The 15,396-nt window shown below is 45.1% G+C and overlaps 1 protein-coding gene across 3 annotated transcripts in view; it reads right to left on the bottom strand.

Moving 5' to 3' along the window:
• Positions 1–15,396, bottom strand: part of LOC119972701 (clathrin heavy chain linker domain-containing protein 1-like) — a 132,504-nt gene that overhangs the window by 108,433 nt on the left and 8,675 nt on the right. For 2 of the 3 annotated variants that reach the window (XM_038809828.1, XM_038809839.1), the window contains exons 2-3: positions 11,648–11,835; positions 3,449–3,588 (exon numbers count right to left, since the gene is read on the bottom strand). In XM_038809828.1, coding sequence (XP_038665756.1) covers positions 3,449–3,588; positions 11,648–11,835 — 328 coding nt within the window. The other variant, XM_038809849.1, reaches the window with a different exon arrangement.

Raw genomic sequence — 15,396 nt, 5'->3', positions numbered from 1 at the left:
GGTTTGTGTGGACAAGGAAGGCCTCACAGCTGTGGCAGGATTTTTTGGAATGGGACGAGGGGGGGTTGGCTTTGTCGAATATGATAAATTATTACTGGGCAGTGAATATTGCAATGATGAGGGAATGGGCCATGGGAGGGAGGGGGGTCAGTGTGGGGGCAGATGAATGCTACAGCATTTAGGGAAACGTGTTTGAGGGCTCTGTTGTTGCCGCCTTTTGATGAGACCATCAATTCACGCGACACGTGGTTAGAAGTGAACAGTGGTTTAATCGTTTTACAAAAGAGCCTGCCTGTGATGAGATGAACTCGAGATGAACTGGCAGCAGGCTCACAGCACTGATCTTTATACTTCCAGCTGGGGGAGGAGCCATGGGCGGAGCCAAGGGTGGAACCCAGTACAAACTCCTCATCTCCCCCTATGGGCAGGGCCGCGCGATTACACACAATCCGGTACAGAGTACAGGCTCAATACGTGTGGTACAATACAGTGTGAATTACTGAGGTTTATAATTCACCACACCTTTACCGTTCTCGCCGGCCAGGTACTCCGTGAGCCCAGTAGTGGTGTCGGCCCTAACAGTGTGGGGGCAGTGGAGGTAGCATTTGGGGCTGGAGACTGTCTTGGTGTTGGCACCAATCTGCGATAACCATAGGTTTGTGCCAGCGGGGCTGGATGCGAGGTTTTGGGGGTGTTGGCAGACGGGGATTGAGCTCTTTGTGGACTTATAGAAGGCAAATTTGCAGGGCTGGAGGATTTGGAGGATGCATATGAGTTGCCCAGGGGGGAATGGTTTTAGGTACCTGCATTTTCGGGATTTGTGAGGGAACTGTGAGGTATTTCCTGGGCTACCGCCCCAGGGGTTGCAGGACAAGCTGTTGTTCAAGGATAATAGGGGAGGGGAAGGTTTCGGATATCTATAAGGAATTGATGGAGTGAGAGGGAGCCCTGGTGGGGGATATTAAGCATAAATAGGAGAAGGAGCTGGGAGGGGAGGTGGGGGCTAAGACGTGGGAGGAGGCTTTGTGACGGGGAACACGTCCTCGTTGTGTACAAGGTTAAGCCTAATCCAGTTTAAGGTGGTGAATAGGACTCATGTGATTGTAGCCAGGCTGAGTTTTTTGCGGGTGTAGAGGATAGGTATGGATGGTGTTCGGGGCCCCCCGCAAACTACGTCCACATGTTCTGGGTGTGTCCAAGACTGAAAGGTTCTGACAGGAATTCTCGGACATGATTCCTGAGTTGTTGAGGGTCAGAGTGGTTCCGAGTCCAGAGGTGGCAATACTTGGAGTGTCAGAAGGCCCGGGAGTCTAGGGGGTGAGAGATGCCGATGTTTTGACCTTTGCCTCCCTGATAGCCCAGAGATGGATTTTACTGGGGTAGCGGGACTCAGAGCCACCAAAAGCGGGAATGTGGGTGAGCGACCTGACTGGAAAAAGGTCATGTTCACTCTGAGAGTCAGCGGAGGGATTCACCCGGAGGCGGAAGCCGTTTATCGATTTCTTTAAGGAGGATTGAGGGGTCAGCAACCCCCTTGGGGGGGGAGAGGATTAAAGTGGGGAAGGCAGGATGTGGCAGAGTGTTGTTGTCATGGGATCGGCTGGTTGTGGTTGTTTATTGAGTTGCTTTGTTGTTATTTTGATATTTTGTGTATATTTGTGAATATGCCTTGAATAAAAATATATATTTTTTAAAAGTGGAATTAAAATATTTTTCAAACAATAAGTTTGGGATTCCATGGGGGAGGCCTATAGGTTTATGCAGGTGCGAGCCTTTGCAAGGAAGGTTTTCCCGATGTTTCCGGTGACACCTCTCTCCTCGTTGTTGAAGGGAATGTTGTCAGTGATGTGGTTGGGTCGGTCATCTTGGCGATTTATGGAAGGATTTTTGAGGAGGATATGACATCGCGGGCGGGGGGGGGGGGGGTTAAGACCAAGTGGGAAGAGGAGCTGCGGCTGGCGCTGGAGGAGGGGTTGTGGTGTGAGATGTTGCAGCGGGTGAATGCCTCAACTTCATATGCGAGGCTGGGGTTAATACAGTTAAAGATGGTGCACAGGGCTCACCTGACGAGGTTGAGGATGAGCCAGCTGTTTGAGGGGTGGAGGGCACTTGCGAACAGTGTGGGAGAGGATTGGCCAATCATGTACATATCTTTGGGGGGGCACAGGTTCAAGGTGAGAGGGAGAACGTTTCAGGGAGATGTGCGCGGTAAGTTTTTCATGCAGAGAGTGGTGGGTGCCTGCAACGTGCTGGCAGAGGATGTGGTGGAGGCAGGCACATAAGCAACATTTAAGAGGCATCTGGATGGATACATAAATAGGGAGGAAATAGAGGGACATAGACCGAGCAAGGGCAGAAGTTTTTTTAAAAAGTTAGGGCATCATGATCGGCACAGGCTTGGAGAGTCGAAGAGCCTGTTCCTGTGCTGTACTTTTCTTTATCTTTTTTCTTTGTTTTGGTCCTGCTTGAAGTTGGAGAAATTTTGAAGGTTGTTTTTCAGCACCATGTCGGCAATCCTGCACCTGGATTTGGAGCCCAGTCCCCTAAAGGGCCATATTTAGGATGTCGGCCTTGCGGAAGCTGCAGACGGGAGCGGGGGTAGTTTTGGCCTTCGTTGATTGCTCACAGGCAGGTCCTGTTGAGGTAGAGGTCAGCTTCTCCACCCTATGCCTCAGTGTGCTTGGGGACTTGACGGAGTTCTTGTATTTGGAGAAGGTTAAGTTTGCTTTGAGGGGGTGGTGGAGGGGTTCCACAAGAGATGGGGTCTGTTTATTCTACATTTTAAAGAGTTGGTTACCGTCAGCTGTTGAAGGGAGAGGGGTGGTTGGGGGTGGGGTTGTCTTTGAGTTTTGGGGGTAATGTTTGGTGGAGTGGGAGGGGTTCTATTGTTCTTGATGTTTTGCATTGTTTTGTTTTATGTATAATATGTTAAAAACAGAACAAAAATATTTTTATGTGTGGAGTTTGCACTTTCTCCCTGTGTCTGCGGAGATTACCCCCGAGGGCTCCAGTTTCCTCCCACAGTCCAAAGATGTGTCGGTTAGGTGGATTGCCCATGCTAAATTGTCCCTTAGTGTCCAACGGGTTGGGTAGTGTTACTGGGTTACGGGGATAGGGTGGAGGCATGGGCTTAAGCTTACGTGGGGTGCTCTTTCCAAGGACTGGTGCAGACTCGAAGGGCCTCCTTCTACATGTAGGGATTCGATGATAAGCACTCTTGTACATTTTCAAGCAATCATTTCCAGTTATTTGCAATGGCCTGGAAGCAAGTTGCCTTCTTAGTTCGGGTTGGTGCAAGGTTGGAGGGATTTTAACAAGGCAATGCAATAGTAAACTTTAAAAATCGATTCAATAATTAACTAAAATTAAGAATTTTGCATTTATTCCATATTAAATAATTGCTTGAAAGATTTTTTTAAATCTCAAAATGTTTTGACAAATGTCAGACCTGGAATACATTTAACATCGCCAATTTCATCCCGTGGCGGCAAGGTCACTTTTGTTGGCTCGCCTTTCACTTTTCTTGAATTTTTTACTGCCTGCAAACGAGCTTCTAATCCAGCTGTATTTTCTTTAATGATATCAATTCTGTTAAAAGAATTTCAATTATCAAATGAAACAAGGAACAATTTGCATTTATATAGCTCCTTAACTTGACTTTAGAATAATGCCAGGCAGGTCAAAAACTCACTGGACCAAGAGTAGGTCACTTGGCCCCCTAAGCCTGCTCTGCCATTCAATACGATTGTAGTGGATATGATTGTAGCCTCAACTCTATATTCCCACTTATCCCCTCGATAACCTTTCACCCTCTTTCTTATAAAGAATCTACCTTTTTATGCCTTAAAAATATTTAAAGATTCTGCTTCCACCGCCTTCTGAGGTTGAGAGTTCCAAAGATTTCTCTTTTTTTTCTAACCCACGTTTCTCACACTCGTCTGCCACTCCCTGGAGGAACCCACTCATTCTTGCCCACATCATATGTACCCTGTGTGTGACCTTGAACTTTATTAGGCTCATCCTTGCACATGAGGAGTTTGCATTTATCCTTCGTAGCACCTCACTCCACATTCCCCAGTTTATCTCCCCACGCAGCTCCCCTTTCCATATTTCCTTAATCTTCACCACCCACTCACCTCTCTGTTCTCCCAGCCACCTGTATATATCTCCAATCCTGCCCTCCCCTTCCACATCCGGAAGCAGCAGTCGCTCCAGCAGGGTCCACCTCAGCAACCTGGGGGACTCCTTCCAAACCTTCCACGCAAAGTCCCTTACCCTTACCTGCAGGTATCTAAACCCACTTCCTCTCAGGAGCTCTACCCTCTCCTACAATTCATCTATACTGGCAAACCCTTCTTCCAGATACAAATCCCTCACCTTAACCAGCCCCACTTCTCTCCATTTCCTATACGTGCCATCTATCCATATCCCGCCCCCCCCCCCCTCCCCCCCCCGGCACAAAACCGTGTTTTCCACACAAACAGCGTTAACACTGACATCGCCCCTATCTTAAAGTGCCTCCTCAGCTGGTTCCAGATCTTCATCGTGTACTGCACCACCTGGCTCCCTGAGAATCTGCTCAGCGCCATTGGCAACGTTGCCATCACCACAGCCCTTAAGCTGGACCCTCTACAGGATTCCTCCTCCATCCTAACCCATTCTACCCTCACTCCCTCCCACCATCGCCGCAACTTCTCCACGTTCGTCGCCCAATAGTAATGTAGCAAGTTCGGCAACGCCAACCCTTCCTGCTGCCTCTGCCTCTATAACAGAGTCCTCTTAACCCTAAGCAACCTTTCCTGCCCATACAAAATCTGAAATAATTGTGTCCAGTTTCCGAAACGCCTTCGATATAAAGATTGGGAGTGTCTGGAATATGAACAGGAATCTCGGCAGAATGTTCATCTTCACCACTTGGACAAGTGCAGCGTGTCCCACCTCTTCAGATCCTCTCTAACCCCCTCCACCAGTTTTGTCAATTTCCATTTGTGGAGCATTGCCCATTTCCTCGCTACCTGAATCCCCAGGTATCTAAACCTGTCTGTAGCAACCTTAAATGGCATCCTTCCCCAAGTTGGCTCGCTGACCCAACCCATTCACCGGGAACACTTAAGCTTTTCCCTACATTTAACTTGTATTCTGAGAATGCCCCAAACTTTCCCAACAAGCCCATGATCCTCTTCATGCTCTCCAATGGGTTCCGAAACATACAACAGTAGGTCGTCAGCATAGAGCGACACCTGATGCACCCTTCATCTCCTCATAATCCCTTGCCACTCTGCTGACCCCCAAAGAGCCATAGCCAGAGGCTCTATAGCCAGTGCACACTGCAGCGGCGACAGCAGGCACCCCTGCCTTGTTCCCCTGTGTAGTTCAAAGTTCCGTGAACCCATGTCATTGGTTCGCACACTCACCCTCGGTGCCACATTTAACATGATACAAACTTCGGCCCAAACCTTCCCCGACCTCAAACAGGTATCGCCACGTCACCAGGTCAAATGCCTTCTCCGCATCCATGGACACCACTACCTCAGGTATCTGAACTCCCGATGGGGTCATAATCACATTTAACAGCCTCCTTATATTACAAGAAAATTTCCTGCCCTTTACGATGCCTGTGTGGTCCTCCGCAACCACTCCCGGCACACAACCTTCCATCCTTCCCGCCATCAACTTAGCCAGCAGTTGAGGGAATGACTTTAGATACTTGCAGGTGAGGGATTTTGTACGCAGACTGGTGCCGTCCTTCCCATGTCTCTCACCGAAAGGGAGGCAGGACAGGGTAGTTTCTAGGGGAGAGGTGGGAGAGGGTAGAGTTTCAGACGTCTACAGAGAACTAATGGGAGCTGAGGATACGCAGACCGAGGACCTGAAGCTTAAGTGGGAGGAGGAGCTCGGAGGGGAGCTGGAGGACGGTATTTGGGCAGAAGCCCTGAGCAGAGTAAACACGATCGCAACATGCGCCAGGCTCAGCCTGATCCAGTTTAAGGTCTGGCCCACATGACGGTGGCCCGGATGAGCAGATTTTTCGGGCTGGAGGACAAGTGTGCTAGATGTGCCAGAGGGCGACTAACCATGTACACATGTTCTGGTCGTGCCCTAAACTCAAGGGGTATTGGCAGGGATTCACAGATGTCATGTCCCGGGTATTGAAAACCAGGGTGGTAATGAGCCTGGAGGTGGCAATCTTTGGGGTTTCGGAGGACCCGGGAGTCCAGGAAGAGAGGGAGGCCGACGTTCTGGCCTTTGCTTCCCTGGTAGCCCGGCGACGAATACTGTTCGCATGGAGGGACTTAAAGCCCCCAAGGGCTGAGGTATGGCTATCAGATATGGCAAGCTTTCTTGGCCTAGAGAAAGTCAAGTTCGCCTTGAGAGGTTCGCTACTAGGGTTCGCCCGAAGGTGGCAGCCATTTATTGACTTCTTTGCAGAGGAGTAAGCGTCAGCGGGGGGGGGGCTAGGGTAGAGTAGGAGGATATTGAGGCAGGTCCGTGCCTGAACAGAGCTGTGGTTTGCACTATGTTTAATTTGTAATTTGTGTTTTGGCTTCTTTTTTTTTTGTACTGTATAATGCCACTTTTTCTATACGCCTAAAATACCTCAATAAAATTATTTGTTATAAAAAGAACTTAGCCAGCAGTTTGACGTCTGTATTTAACAGCAATATGGCTCTATACAGCCCACATTACAACAGGTCCTTCCCCTTTATCAGTATTAGCGTGATAGTTGCCTGCGCCATCGTCTCCGGCAGCTCCCCCTTCTCCACCTCCTCATCAAATGCCCCAATTGGTGTGGTGCCAGGTCCGTCGCGAACTCCTTATAAAATTCCGCGGGGTAGCCAACGGGCCCCAGAGCCTTCCTCAACTTCATACCCCTGATACTGTCCAATATCTCCACCTCCCTCAGTCCCAGGGGGTCCTCTAGTGCAGGGGTGGGCAATGCGGCCCGCCAATGAGGTGCCCGGAATCATAACTGGCATTTTTGAAAAGCCGCCGGGGAAAAGCCGCTGAAGTAAATGCGCTTATTCAATAAGCGCATTTACTTCAGCGGCGTTTCCCCGGCGGCTTTTCAAAAATGCCGGTTATGATTCCAGGCACCTCATTGGCGGGCCGCATGTTTGTAACCTGGACTCCTATTGGTCGCACACCCAACTAAACCGACCAATAAGGCAGCCCCACTCATCCACCCCACTACGCGCGTTTTTATCGTTGACTCGGCTAGGCTGTGCTTCTGTCAGTGTTAAGGATCAGCACAAGCAACTTGACACCTGATTTCAACAAACTGGTAAATGACTGCAGTCAGATGCATCATTCTCATTGACATTGTTCTGTTATTTACTGAGTTACTTTGTTTTTCAAATAAATGTGCTTTTTTTCTTTAAAGACCTTTTATTTTGGCTATTTAAAATATTAATTATTTTACTTAATATACTATGCGGCCCTTTAAAATTGTGAATTTCTGAATGTGGCCCTTGCACGGAAAAGTTTGCCCACCCCTGGTCTAAGAACTGTTCTATGTCTCCCTCTTCACATCCCAAGTCCGCCCTGTACAGCTCCTTATAATAATCCCTAAACACCCTTGTTTATCTTCCTGGCTCCAACACCACATCCCCAGTCTGTATCTTCAATATTTCACTGGATGCAGTCTGCCTCTGCAGCTGATGCGCTAACATTCGACTCACCTTCTCTCCGTATTCATACTGCACCCCTCTTGCCGTACGCAGCTATCCTACCACCCTCCTCGTCAATCTATCAAATTGCCCCTGTAATTCTTTCCTCCTTGCCAAATCCTCTGTGGTAGGCACCCTCGAGTACACCTTATCTACCTCCACTATCTCGTTCATTAGACGTTCATATTCCTCCCTCTTTTTCCTATCCGCATGTGCCTAAAACAAGATAATCTCCCCTCGGACCACTGCTTTTAGCGCTTCCCAAAAATGTTGCCATTGTCACCTCCCTGTTTTGGTCCAATTCTACATAATTTTTAATCACAGTCCGCACTTTGTCACAAAACCCTCTATCTGCCAACAACCCCAATCGAGCCTCCGCCCCGGCCTCTGCTCCCGTCCCGATCTAAGCCAAATCTCCAGCCAATGGGCACATGGTCCAAGATTACTATCCCCATGTACTCAGTTCACGTTAGTTGTAGGTGCCAATGCAGCAAGTAGCAGATTTCTATATCAAACTTTATATTTATTGTAACTTGAAAGTACATTCCCAAAGTCAGTATCAATGCAACTGTCTGTATTTATATTTGGTAGCACCATGACAGATATGTTCAATCAATCTTAATTTTCAATTTATCTCCTTGGCATGTATGACTTCCTTTATCCACTACCACATTACACGTGAAACACTAGAATTAAAATGCTTTGAAAATCATTAAGATTTGTACCATTTTGATGTCACAGCCTGCTTTGATAATTAGGCTCTCCACAAGCAAATCGGATAACAAAATAATTGTAAGCAACCTCCTGTTAATACCACATTATCCCTTGTTTATTCCCTTTATTTTCTTGTTTTGGCTTTTATAATTTTTGTACCTGGGAATTACTGGGACCTACACTTTTATGATGGACTTCCCTTTCATCTTTATTTTTTTTTTAAAGTGATCCAGCGGCATGTGCTGGCATCGGTGATGGCTCACCTTGATGGACTTGGCTGTTGGCCAATAAGTTGTTTGCTTTGCCAGGCTGATAGTCTGTGCTGATTGGTGCTGACCATTCCGGAATGCTCTGCCAAGGACAGGAAGGCTTCATCTGGTTTAGTTTTGGTTTGATCAAGAAGTTGGAGTGCCACAGCCTGATCTCTCTCTCTTACCTGTTGGATCTAAAGGTTCAAAGTAAAGGCCTTTCTCTCTACGATCAGATAGAACTGCAAAGATGTTCCGTCCAGCTACAGCTGCAGGCAGGGCCAGTTGTTTAAATAACCCTCTTTAAAATATTGTGGTAACTCTTGTAATTCCTGAGTAAAGCTAGGGAACATTCTGGTGGAGTTGGAAACAAATAAGAATTATACAGGCCTGAAGCTGATCTTCTGGGAGAAAACCCAGGTTAAGAAAAGTAAACGTGACTCCCCAGAGGGAATTCCTGTCTGGAGATTCGGACTTAATGTTCCAGCCAGAAGATACTTGTACGCCATCCAACTGGTGGTTCTCAATCACTCCATGTCTTGGAAGGCTAGCTAAAAAACAACTTTAACATCCAAAGCAAGGGCACTCATCTTCCATCTCACATTAACCCTCATTGTTTTTTTCCCTCCCCCTCCGTCTGCTGTGTATGTCTTGTGTGTGTTTAGGTAGAGGGTGGGGAGTAGTAGATTAGCTGGCCATTATTCTAGTATGCTTATTCTATGTCTTATCTCTATTTTTGTTATAAACGAACAGTTTTTGTGCTTCACTTACATATCTGGTATCAGTAAGTCATTGGAGCAGTCAAGGGCCAAATAGCTCAGAAACGTTATACGAATTATTGTTTAATTCATTTGTGTTGGGATTCCGGGATCTTTGGGGCTGGAATCAACCATGCACTAGCCCACAGTTGTAACATAAATCGGGGGCTCGACTGGTCTTTAAAACATTAGACGGCAAATTTGGGTTACAGCATAAATTATAAAGAGACACTAGGTTAGCAGTGATACAACAGGATTGGCCTGAAACCTGTTAAGCATTTTCTACAGGTCAAAGACTTAACTCTGGTTTATTTGGAGGGGCTTCACAAAGACCCGCTAGTTGAATTGACAGGGGAATTAGAACTGGTTATACCCAGCTAGAGCTAAGAATGAGGAGGTAATTTATATTTGAAGGAAATACAGGCAATACAGCCGAGGTCAGATGAACAATCAGTAGAATTGGTTAAAATCCAGTTACAAATGAAACAGTTGGAACTGCAGCAAAAACAGAGATAAATGGAGATGGAAATGAGGAAAAGAAGTATTTCAGAAACTTTATATGAAATATTGGTTAATTCTCTTCTGTTGGGACTCCGGGGCCTGTAGGGTTAGAATTAACCGTGCACTAACGCAGGGTGTCTTAACATAATATACATAAATCTCTGTCTGTAGATGTTCGTATCAGTAGGTGTTTGACCTACCTGGCTGTACTTGCTTGCTCCTAACTTTCTTCCAACAAATAACTGTAAACACAAGAAGATATCTCTCTGGGAAACCCAATGACCCACTTGTGATACCTCTGGCAAAATATTATAGCATCACAAAATATCTCCTGACCATTCATGCAGGAACACTGAAAAAGGCTTGCAAAGAGCCAGAAAATTTTCATTCTAATCATCAAGCAGGATTCTTAAAATCCACTTCTTTTCTGTGCTTAGCAACCCTTAATTCCAGTTTTAGTATGCACAACCATGAATTAGTGTTACATGGTCAGAACTGTTAAGAGATTAGAGAGATTACGGATATTAAGATATTCATGGAGTCGGAACAGCTCTGGAGCCATTGATAAATGGTATGTGGTACCCGATCCTGAAACTCACACCTCCATTCCCAGTGTCACCAATTTTCCCTGGCACGTGATAAGGGTGCTGGTAGCAAACCCATATCTTGCACTCCCAACCTGTCAAGCTCCATTGCAAGAGGTAAGCATATCCTAGGCCCCATGGCATGGAGTTAGACCATCTCCTAGGCGTGGAGCTAGACCAGTTTCTGAGTGACTCATGGTTACTCAGCGACATTGTGAACCATTATCTGGATTCGGGAGCCTTATGAAAAGTAAGTTCAAATGGTTTAACCCATGCCACGTCTAACTGTCAGAACTGCTGAGAAAATCCTTTTATGAGTCTGGGCTCTCGGTCAAGCATGCATAATGAGGACAGGTATACAAACTCTTTCAGTAGCTCTGGATGGCCTCCTTATGCATGCTTGAGTGAGAGCTCATATTAACAAAAATATTTTCTACACAGAGGTTCTGTTTGGACAGCTGGACGGAATTGATGACTTTGTTTGATTGACATCTTTAAATAGTTTTAATAAATTGTTTTTTCAATGACTTTTGTTAATGTTTCAATGTTTACTTGCACAAGATTAAGAGATGTGATGTGTTTGAAGCAACTGTTATTGATATTTAATGGTGTGTTTGATTGACACTTATGGGTTGAAGGAGTAGCAGTTTCTTTCAGAAGACGATTTACAAATGAATGTTTTTCCGGAGCAGTTCCACATATACTATTGTCACTATATGGTTCATTGGTTCTGTAACTAGTGTATTCTGAATGAAGAGGCATTGAGTTGCCATGAGTTAACATGGAGGATATGAAGGAGTGAAGGGGGACATCATGAGTTGACACTGATTTGGCATGGGGGCTATAAGAGGCCATGTGGTGGGTGTGGACCATGAATTGGCAATGAGTTGGCATGGAGGGTATAAATAGTCATGAGTAATGGATGGGGTGTGAAGAGCTGTGAAGAACGAGGACTAGAGAGCCTAACAGCTTTTAATACAACTAGAATGGTGTCCTATAGAAGCAAGAAAGGCCTTTAAACTACCCTCAACAAAAAAGTGATGTCCAACGCTGCATTATGTTTGTACATCATCAATATCACCACATATCCGGTTTTAAAACATCAATACATTATCAATAAAGACTGATGAGTGCTTGTAACTGCTACAGGTCTCTGGTAAGGATTCCTATCCTACTTGTTTTGAAGTTGACTGGCTCTTTTCCTGTAAGCCACGAGAGTCATTGGTTCAGAAGCCATTGATGTCAACTTCCTCTGCAGAAACAGAGAATCTTCTCGTCCTTTGTGTAAAATATTGATGCTCCCTTCGTATTCCTTTTTGATAGAGGTGAGTATATTTTTGTATGCTGTTGCATTGTCAATGACCTATGTAAATGTGAAATAAAATAAAGATGCATATAAAATACTCCAAAACAACATATTCATATGTCTATATATTTTCCACATGGTGGTTAGCATAAATGTTTCACAGCTCCAGGGTCCCAGGTTCGTTTCCCGGCTGGGTCACTGTCTGTGCGGAGTCTGCACGTCCTCCCCGTGTGTGCGTGGGTTTCCTCCGGGTGCTCCGGTTTCCTCCCACAGTCCAAAGATGTGCAGGTTAGGTGGATTGGCCATGCTAAATTGCCCGTAGTGTCCTAAAAAAGTAAGGTTGGGGGGGGGGGGGGTTGTTGGGTTACGGGTATAGGGTGGAGACGTGGGTTTGAGTAGGGTGATCATTGCTCGGCACAACATCGAGGGCTGAAGGGCCTGTTCTGTGCTGTACTGTTCTATGTTCTAAACTCATTGTGACTAACAGATTGATTATCAGCCTGCAAATCCTTCTAATACCCCTGGCGGGGTATTTAGAGTACCCAATTATTTTTTTCTAATTGAGGAGCAATTTAGCATGCCCAATCCACGTACTCTGCACATCTTGGGGTGTGGGGGTGAGACCTACGCAGACACCGGGAGAATATGCAAACTCCATAAGGACAGTGGCCCAGGGCCGGGATCGAACCCGGGTCCTCAGCGCCGTGAGGCAGTAGTGCTAACCACTGAGCCACCATGTCACCCTGGGCAGGCAGTAAGAGTGAGAGAGTTTCTTGGTCAGTCACACTGCAGAAGACCACAATCACTACAGTACTTCACCAAGCATAATCATTTTTTTTTTAAATTTAGAATATCCAATATTTTTCCAATTAATGGCCAATGTAGCGTGGCCAATCCACCTATCCTGCACATCTTTGGGTTGTGGGGGCGAAAACCCACGCAAACACGGGGAGAATGTGCAAACTCCACACAGACAGTGACCCAGAGCTGGGATTGAACCTGGGACCTCAGCGCCGTGAGGCAGCAGTGCTATCCACTGCGTCACCTTGCTTCCCTTACCGAGCATAATCATGGACCAATCAAATAGAAGTCCATGGTTTCCAATGCCATCTTAAGACATGGTACCTAAAGGAGTAGGAGGTATGTATCCAATGGTTCCCTACTTGCTACTCATTAAAGTTTCTGTTTTACTCACCCCCAGCAATTCTGGTGCAAATGGTCTGTTTTGAAATGTTTTCTTCCCTCACAAATTTCTGTTCAAATTAATTTGCATATTGCCAAATGTAAAATTTGCTATGATTAAGTGAAACTAGATAGCATTTTAAATCTAATGTTTTAAACTAAAATATTTTGCGTGAAAAAAATTGATATTTTCTGAGAATTAATTTATCACAAAATAACAAGCATTTTAAATTATAGTATCAATTCATCATCAACTTTAAGGAACCTGATTACAAATTACTGAAAATGACTATAAATAAATACAGAAATATTTTCTGCTTAGATTGGGATATAGCATTCAGTTTCTTAGTAAATTCATTTTCAAAAAATTACCTATTGGTACTCATATGATGAAAGATCCAAATTAGTTTTTGCAGCCACCATGAATGCCTACAAATTAATGCAATAAGCAAAAACTCCTAATGACGATTAATTCAATGTGGGGGTGTGGGCAGGTTTGTGGTTGCCGCTCTTGTTTCCAGTCTGGTGTTTTAAAAACTAGTGCAAAAGATAGTGCAAACATGGATGGTGCTGAACACAATTTGTTCTTAAAATTCCATAACCCTTCAAATCAGGTATGATGATATCAGGAGGAATTGTGCCTCGCAAATCAGCTCAATCAATCAGCTAGATTTTGCAGATAGTGGCAAAGGGATGGAGCTTATCATTGATCTTTTAAAAAAAGCTGCCCAAGAAGCTTTAGCGTGTTCATTTATCCTACTCCAATTATATTTTTAATCTGGCACCATCTATGGAGGATCTGTGGCATCCAGGAAGAGTGACATCATCAAGCAGGTGAAGCAGCCAATCACACTGAATAATTCTCACAGACAGCAAACCAGGAAGTAAAAAGCAAAGGTCATAATTCAATAAAGATTGGGATATACAGATGGAATTACGGTTAAAAATAACATAAACAAAATTCAAAAAATAAAAACCAAACAAATTTTTTTAATTATTAAATTTTATCCTGCAATTCAAGGAACAGCATTCCATATTTATAAACGTAAGCTTTTAAGGCCAGAAAGGTTGTGTGTGTGACAGAGATGTGTGTGAGAGAGAGAGAGAGCGAGAGCAAATCTGGAGTTTAGAATAATGTGAGGCGATCTCATTGAAAGATAAGGGGCGGGTTTCTCCATCCAGTCGCACTAGATTTCTGGTGCGGCATGCCGTTGGGATTCTCCATTTCACAGGCTGGTCAATATAGTTTCCCATTGTGGGACAGCATCACGCCGTCGGGAAACCCCTGGGCTGCTGGCAAAATGGAGAATCCCAATGGCAGAGAATTCAGCCCCAGATTCTGAAGGGGTTTGATAGGGTAAACACTGAGAGGTGGGGTCATCTAGAAAACTGGGGAGCAGTCTAGGACAAAGGGCTGATCAATTTGGAATAAAATATGGGAGAAATGTCTTCATTCAAAAAGATTGTTAATGTTTGGAATTGTCTACCCCAGAGTGGGTGCTTAATTGTTGAATATATTTAATGCTGATATAGAATTTTGGTCCCTCGGAGAATCAAATGATATGGGGGATGAGCAGAAAGTAGACTTGTAGCCAAAGACCAGCCATTATTGTATTGAATGGTGAAGCTGTCAATGAACTGTATGGTGTACTCTGCTCCTATTTCATATGTTCTTATATTCTTTATCCAAACAGTGGTGACAATGTAAAACTCATTACCACAGGGAGTGATTGAAGCAAATAGTATAGGTGCATTTAAGAGAAAGATCGACAGGGATAAGAAGGGAAAAGAGGTTCACAATATTAAATTTAGATGAGGAAAGATTGAAGCAGGCTTGGGTGAAGTTAAACATCGACATGTACTTTTTGAGCTGAATGATGTGTTTCTGTGCCTCATATCCTATGTCAGGGTTTCCCAAACAATTCCAGCAGTGGAACCTTTTGACCTCCAAACAGTACTGAAAGAACCCATGAAACATTATTATTGTACTCAACTACAATCTGTAACCTCATGGCCTGGCATATCCCCAACTCCACCATTACTACCAGGGATCAACCCTGGTTTAATGAAGAAAGCATGAGGGCATGCCAGGAGCAACACCAGGCATATCAGGTGTCAACCTGGTGAAGTTACAAAAAAGCAGGGCTATTTGCCTGCAGCAAATAATAGACGAGCTAGGCGATCCTACAACCAATGGATCAGATCTAAGCTCTGCAGTCCTGCCACACCCCACTGTGAATTGTGGTGGACAATTAAGCAACTCACTGGAGGAGGCGGCTCCACAAATATTCCCATCCTCAATGAAAGAGAAGTGCTGCACACCAGTGCAAATTATAAGGCTGAAGCATACTCAATAATCTTCAGCCAGAAGTGATGAATGGATGATCCAACTTGGCCTCCTCAGTTGGTCCCAGATATCAGCCTTAAGCAAATTTG

Source organism: Scyliorhinus canicula, chromosome 1 (genome assembly GCF_902713615.1).
Source record: "Scyliorhinus canicula chromosome 1, sScyCan1.1, whole genome shotgun sequence".
Taxonomy (NCBI): domain Eukaryota; kingdom Metazoa; phylum Chordata; class Chondrichthyes; order Carcharhiniformes; family Scyliorhinidae; genus Scyliorhinus; species Scyliorhinus canicula.
The sequence above is the reverse complement of the archived record's forward strand: the minus strand, read 5'-3'. Positions and strand labels throughout refer to the sequence as shown.